The following is a 7,447-nucleotide window of genomic DNA, read 5'->3' on the forward strand; positions in this document are numbered from 1 at the left end:
TATATGTGTTGACATAAAGCCCAAGAGTTTTCCCGCGGGTACCCTAAATGCACATTTGGTAGTATTAAGCCGCATGTTATAATTTTGTAATTGTTGAAACACTTCTTCAAAATCTTCAGTATGTCGCGGGGTGTCAATAGTTTTCACGAACATATTATCAATATAAACTTCAAGCATGCGACCAATCTATAAACTAAAACTTTGTTCATTATACGCTGGTATGTCGCACCAGCATTTTTCAAGCCGATAGACATTATATTGTAGCAATAAATGGCTTTATCTGTTGTAAAAGTTATGGCCTTTTCATCAGGTTGGTGCATAGGGATTTGATTATATCCTGAACATGCATCCATAAAAGATAGAATTTGATATTCTGTTGAATTATCAACTAATTTATCAATGTTGGAAAATGGGTAAGAATCTTTTGGACAATATTTATTCAAATGTGTGTAATCAGTACACATTCTCCATTTTCCTTTAACCTTTTTTCACTAAAACCATGTTGGACAGCCATGTAGAGTAGTTAATTTCTCTAATGACTCTAGCTTCGAGGAGCTTTCTGACTTCCTCATCAGCCATTTTTTACTTTTCAGGACTAACTTTTAGTTTCTTTTGAGCCATTGGTTTTGCTTTTGGGTCTAAAGAGATATGGTGACAACATAATGTTGGGTCAATATCAAGCATATCGGCAGCTGTCCAGGAAAAAAGATCCTTATTTTTCATACGGATTTCCACTATCCTATCTTTTTATCTTTGGGCATATGTCGCTCAATCTTTGTGGTGTTCTCAAGTTAAGGACTAACCTGGATTTCTTCTAATTCCCCATTAAGCTAGGGACACACATCTCGCAGCTCTTTTCGCACATCCAAATCATTCATATTTATAGACGCTTACATTTTTTAGTGGTCGTGAGATGGTATCTTTGTGCTGGTTCAACATCGCTTTTGAGGCTAACATTATAACAACTTCTAGCCAATTTCTGATCACCTCTTATTGCCACTACGCTACCTTATGTGTCTTTAAACTTAACAAGCAAGTGTGGCATAGAAATAATTACCCCAAGGCCAATAATAGTTGGTCTGCCTATTATAACATTGTAAGCAGATAGGAAATCTATAACATAAAAGCGTACCTTAATAGTTTTTGCTCTGGGTAGGATTGCAAAGGTTACTTGTAGTTCAATGGTTCCTTTGGCTTGCACACATTCTCCTGAAAATCCTAGCAGATCAGTCTGGCTAGGTGTCAATTGCTCTTTTTGGATGTTCATTCCTTTAAAGGTTTCCCAAAATATGAGCTTATATTATCAATGAAGATTCATTTCACTTGTAAATTTTCCATATAGGCAGAGATGACCAAAGGATCGTCATGTCCAAGGACTATGTTACCATAGTCTTCATCGAAACTTATTGGAATTTTCCTTGCTGGGAGAGATTGAACCCTTGGACGGTTAGTGATAGTCATTATGGCCTTCAAATGCCTCTTTCTCTGTGAGTAGGTTTCTCCCCTACCTGTGGCTCCTCTAACGATAGTCCCCAGCACCCCAATGACATTATTGGGTAGTTGAGGTTGGTTGTGCTCTCGTGCTGCAGGTTGTTCACTCTGTCTTTTTTTTTCTTGTGGGGTGCTCTCCATATGTCTGTCATCTCGCTTATAATTGGTTTGCCTGTAATTCCTCCTCTCCTGATAATTTCTTCGAGGAGGGTTTCTATCTTAGTCCGAGCTTCTGTCTCATTTTCTCTAAATTTTCTCTTGTTTGCAATTAGCAACAAACTCTTTGTGTTTGCCTTCTCTAATCAGAGCCTCAATAGTATTTTTGAGGTCAAAACAATATTCCATAAGATGTCCTACGTCTTCATCAAATTCACAAAATTTAGTATCATCCAACCTGCATCTCTTTTTGATTGGAGCTGGCTTGGCAATATTGACAAAGCCAACTTGGAAGACTTTCTTCATTTTTTGAGCTTGAGATGTGTTCAGAGGCGCAAACTTTTCAAACTTTTTTCTCTCCTTGAACCTCTTTTGGAAATCTCGCTTAATTTCATTGGCTGCAGGCTTTTCACATGGGCATTAACGAGATCGTTGATAATCTTCAAGATTTATGAATTTCTCAGATCTCGCTCATAATTCTTCAATGGTATTTGGCCTTTGTTTTGCCAAAGACGTGGAAAATGGTCCATCCTGTAGGCTGTCAGTAATAAGATGTAAAAAAACTTGTGGGTCAAGATCTCTTACCAATAGGGCTTTATCAAAAAAACTGTTAAGGAAATCTCGCAAGGTTTCTCTAGCACCTAGCTTAACAGTTTTCAATGCATGCGTAGATTTGTACTTAGATTTGCTAGTCACTAATCTCACCAAGAATTGGCTGGCGAGATCTTTCCAATCGTTGATGGAGTTAGGTACCAAAGCTGAATCAACCTTAGAGCAATTTCTTTCAGCGTGGTTGGGAAGAGACGACAAGCTATGGCATCAAGTATATCCCGAGCCATCATATTCGTCTGGAATTGTTCCAGATGTTCTCGGGGATCTCCTTTCCCATTGTATTTTTCTGTTGTAATTTTGATATCTTCTGGAATAGGCAGGTCTGTGATCTGTGAGGTAAAAGGATGAGCCACCTTAGAGACCATTCTTGAATTCTAATGGGAATTGAGATCCATACGATGGTTAGCATCATGGTTAACATGAGGTGATGAAATTCTATCTTTTGTTTATGACTTTTCGATGGACCAGGGTCTTTGAGAGTGTTCTGGTCCATGCTCATTTTCATCAAATTTTTCATCCGAGTTAGAATTTTTTTATGCTAAGCTTGTGATTTTTCAATATTCAGTAATTCTTTTTTTTGTTCCTCAATATTTTGATTTTGTTGCCTGAGGAGATCTAGGATTTGTTGGTGGTGGATTATCGCGCTAAGGAGAAATTGGAGCTACGGATGAGGTCGTTCTCTAGCGAGATGCCTGGCCTACCTTCTTTTTGCCTCTGGATGCGTTATGAAATTTTGACATCTTGCTCTAGGTATCAACCATGTTTTTTATTTGTATGGAGTGGACAGATGACCCAATGATTGGTCCAATAAATATTGGGTCGGGTCTGATCACACACAGTTGAATGTGAATGATGTTGATGAAGAGAATGAGAGATGACAAGTTAGCTTGTCGAGATGCTGGGATGCTTGGCGAGATGGTTGATTAGCACTTTGCGTATATGGGCAGTTCGTGAGCGACCGAGGGTTGGGCGGGGGGGAGGGGTTCTTGCAAGGCAATCCGACACTCAAGTCAGTTCAGTATTTAAGGAGATTCAAGTATTCAAAGAGAGATATCATACCTGGGTTAAATGCCTCTGCATTTAAAGTATTGAGTGCCTTGTTTCATACCGCCTTTAATAGGATGATGTTCACTTTCATTAGTGGAGAGGAGTGTCCTTTCTCAGGCTATTCATTGATGGGCAAACCTATTCAGTAGATGCGGTGGCAAGTTAGAGCTGCCTTTCAATCATTCATTGGGTTCATGTGGTAGCCAACTTGCCTGAGCTCTTGATCTCAGCAATGATGATTTCTTTCAAGTTAAGTCACATTGGTTTGTTAATCAAGTAAGCGAGATCCCACGCTTTTTACGTAGGATGAGTTGCCTTTGTAGCCAAGTCAAAAGGGGGTATCTAAACCCTTTGGGCCTTTATGGGATTGGGCTTCTATCTCGTATGTAATAGGTCCAGATCATATGTCAATTAAATAAAATCATATTTATTGAATTTTACTAGTTGTTTCTTGGTTTAGTAAAAATTTGGAATAATTAAGTTTAAAATATCATAATAATTATTATATAAATTTAAATGTAAATTGTCCACTTTGTGCTTGCGCCGGGGGGGGGGTATTTTTGAATGAGTTTTCTTTTATTTTGTAGAAAACAAGCAATCGATTTTTTTATGTGAGTTGCTCTTCAACCTCTAATCAAGCTATCGATTAATTGCAGACCAAATTATATATATACTTACATCTTAAATAATTAGAACAAAATATAATCGCTGGTTTAACTTTAATTTTGCATACAATCGAAGTTTGTTCTTCATCGACTTAAAGAGGAGGACTTAAATAATTGATCACTTAACATTTTGATATTATGTGAAGAATCATGTTAATTTTTAATTTATAATTATTAAGAGTGTCCTATCTCGGTTGGAACACAAGCAAAATCTTTCCCTTTTCAAGGTGTCTGCTTACAACAAAGGGCAAGTGGAAAAGATGGCATTGTGTCTAACATGTACCCGTTATGATTATGTCCTTGTTAGCTGTTTCTTCTTTTCCATTATTCTCGATTTCTTGTACTTCGTGTTCAGTTTTTGATGAATTATCATGATCCTTGCAAATAATATTGCCCTCAATACAGGAATGGTTGTTGCTGTCGCGGTTACTTTTATCATGATCTACGGTCGTGGACGTGACAACAACCTCAATTTCTTCAATTCCTCGAGTGATTTGTGAGTGAGTCACCTTTTTCATTTCTTTGCTCTTACCCCACAACACCATGTACAATCCAATCACAATTAACACTGCTCCAATTACACTAATTAAACATGTTTCAAAAATCAAACCATGAATGTGTAAGTTGACCCTGATCATAAATTAAAAGTCAATTACAATATATTTAGGTGCACTGGGATTTGGTGTATATATACCTTCCTATGTATAGGTTCTCATCCAACATTAAGGAACCAGCAATGGCAACAAGCACAAGCACAAGAGGGTTGAAAACAGAGGCATACAGTGGGCCTCTCATCCTGACACACCATGCAATGACGATAACCATTATTCCAGAGGCCACAACACCCTGTAACAACACCACCAGTTCACCTTAGCACATGTCATTTTATTATCAATCATAATTTCAATACCTTACTTCACAAAACCAATGTTTTAATTGCTAATTATGTAATTAACATACCGAAAATGCTGCTGTGAGAAGCCTAATATTCCAACCCAACCTCCATTGGCTCCAATCCTTCTCAACACAAAGGGAAAAAATAGTAGATTGTATTGCCCCCATTAAGTTCATCAAAGCTGTACTCGAGAGATGGCTCGGGTATTCTTTGCTCATCTTAGCCTGCAGTGTCATATGATCCAAAGAAATTCATTTATGCAAATAAAATGACTGATATCTATGTACTTATGCTAACCTGAATGATAAGCCATAATGCAAAACAGAAGCAGCTTCCAAGACCACAAAAAATACCAAGCAATTTACTACCAGAGTTACCATTTAGTGTTCCCGTGTCGCCAATTTTATGCAAAAGGTTAATGTGGAAGGTCCAAATGTTAATTTCTACACCTTTGAGAAAGGTCAGCATCATTGCCCCGCCAACTCCTGTTATCGTTCCTAACACCTTAGTCTTGCCTGCTACCGTTTGCAAATTTAATCTTTCGAAACTAAGGAAAAAACAATGTGAGTTATCAGTAATCATCTATCTCATATGTGGCCTGAACATTAAACAACTTTGTTGAAATGAAACTTGAAAGCTATAATAGGTTTGGTGATTGGCATGAATACGTACCCGCAAGCGACAGCCAAGATAAAAGTGATGGCAGGAATGAGATTATAAACCGCGGAAGCAAATGTTGCTGATATCAATGCCAAGGACTCGTAGTAAAGGATTTGGAATAACGTTCCCCTGTTATATTTACATGATCATGTGAAAAAATTGTTAAAATCTGTACTTACAGTACAATTAATATATTAGTACAATTAATATATTAGCAATTAACATCCGTGCCTAAAAAAAAACTTTACTTACCCAAATAGGCCACAAAAGAATGACATAAAAACCACCCTCCAAGTCAGCTTTGGTCTGTTCTTCCTGTAAAAATTAATGAAGAAAACCCATTTTAGCCTAGATATATAGTTATTAATATTGTACACCTGTATTCAGGTAATTTTTTAGTGAAAAGTGTAGGAACAAAATGAAGTTGTGGGGATATGGACCTTTCAAGAATAAGAGGAAGTGGAACAGTGCATGCTGCTGCAAAAATGAGACGGTAAGCAGTAACTACTCTAATGCTCATTCCATCGTTTATGGCAAGCTTGTAGAGCACAGTCGCCGTAGCAATTACAATCTGCACCACCAACATCAAGAGGGCTGGCTTCAACCCATGCATTACTTTCCTTATATCTCTCATTTTTTGTGTCTATCACAACTTGCTGCTGCAAAATGGTTTGTGATTGAAGAAAATAAAGAACGATATATGGAGTTATGGAAGTTGCATCCCAGCGATGGTTTGTTTATATAAACAAGTGTGCTGTGTAGAGCACTGCGATATACGCGTCTTGCAATTAAGGTGAGACCCTCAAGATTCTGTTTCTTTTTGTTTCTATCGTACATCGGGGGTGATTGGACACTGGTAAATTTTAATAAGCTTTTCTGAAAATAGCTTGTTTTAATGATATAGCTTATTTTCATATCTTCTTTTTCTAAAAAAAGATATGAATTTTGTTTCTTTTGTTGTAACAAAATAGGCCTAGCGTTGGGACAACGGGGGAGATTGGACACTCGTAAATTTGAATAAGCTTTTCTAAAAATAGCTTGTTTTTATAATATAGCAATTTTCACATCTTCTTTTTCTGAAAAAAAAAGATATGAATTTTGTTTTTGTTGGAAATAAGGGAAATAAAGAATTTTGTTTTTGTTGTTATAACATTATAGACCTAGCGTTAGGACAACGGGGGAGATTGGACACTGGTAAATCTGAATAAGCTTTTTTTAAAAATAGCTTGTTTTTATGGTATAACTTATTTTCATATCTTCTTTTTGTAAAAAAATAATTAGTCCTTTTAATTAATGAAAAATATTTATTCTATATTTTAGTAATTTATCTAATTATCTTAAGAAAGTTTGGATATATTTTTTATCGAAAAATATTTTTTCTTTTAAAAACACAAAAATGTTCGCAATTAATATTTACTGTTGGAATTATGAATATGTTAAAAAAATTCATTTTCCATCAGATAACAAATCAATACGACAAAAAAAATAAAAAATTGCCTCTACAATAACATTTGTAGAATACAGCCGTATTAGATTGTATGGCAAATTGACCATACTACCAATTTTTGTGGAAAAGTTTTCCTATTCAAAGCTGATTTAGAATGTATAGAGCAGTCGTCAAAGATGCTGACAGGTATAGTCTCGTAGTCTTGTCCCGTCGACATAGTTAACAAGACTCCCCTTCACATCAGCAAGCGCAACCGGTCTTCGTCCAGGAGGCATGATAACATTGAGTCTCGTCAGCTTTGTTGACACGTGACGGAGACCGGTTGCGCTTGCTGATGTGGAGGGGAGTTCTGTCAACTATGTTGACAAGACTATACCTGTCAGAATAATTGATGGGTTTGACTGCTCTACTATAGCTCAGTTGAAGCAGTTGAGTGAGAGTATAATTTCGATCCTCCCAGTACCATCTTTGGGA

The 7,447-nt window shown here is 36.7% G+C and overlaps 1 protein-coding gene across 1 annotated transcript; it reads right to left on the reverse strand.

The window, feature by feature from the left end:
* Positions 1 to 4,243: 4,243 nt before the first annotated feature.
* LOC133287242 (WAT1-related protein At1g25270-like) lies at positions 4,244 to 6,160 on the reverse strand. The gene is made up of 7 exons (XM_061484806.1): positions 5,967 to 6,160; positions 5,779 to 5,841; positions 5,539 to 5,655; positions 5,164 to 5,413; positions 4,932 to 5,090; positions 4,666 to 4,817; positions 4,244 to 4,553 (listed from the first exon to the last, which is right to left on the reverse strand). The coding sequence occupies exons 1-7, from the start codon at positions 6,158 to 6,160 to the stop codon at positions 4,244 to 4,246; spliced, it is 1,245 nt and encodes a 414-aa protein (XP_061340790.1).
* Positions 6,161 to 7,447: the final 1,287 nt, after the last annotated feature.

This window comes from Gastrolobium bilobum, unplaced genomic scaffold, assembly GCF_033153095.1.
Source record: "Gastrolobium bilobum isolate Gb01-03AN ecotype WA unplaced genomic scaffold, APGP_CSIRO_Gbil_v1 utg609, whole genome shotgun sequence".
In the NCBI taxonomy this organism is placed as follows: Eukaryota; Viridiplantae; Streptophyta; class Magnoliopsida; order Fabales; family Fabaceae; genus Gastrolobium; species Gastrolobium bilobum.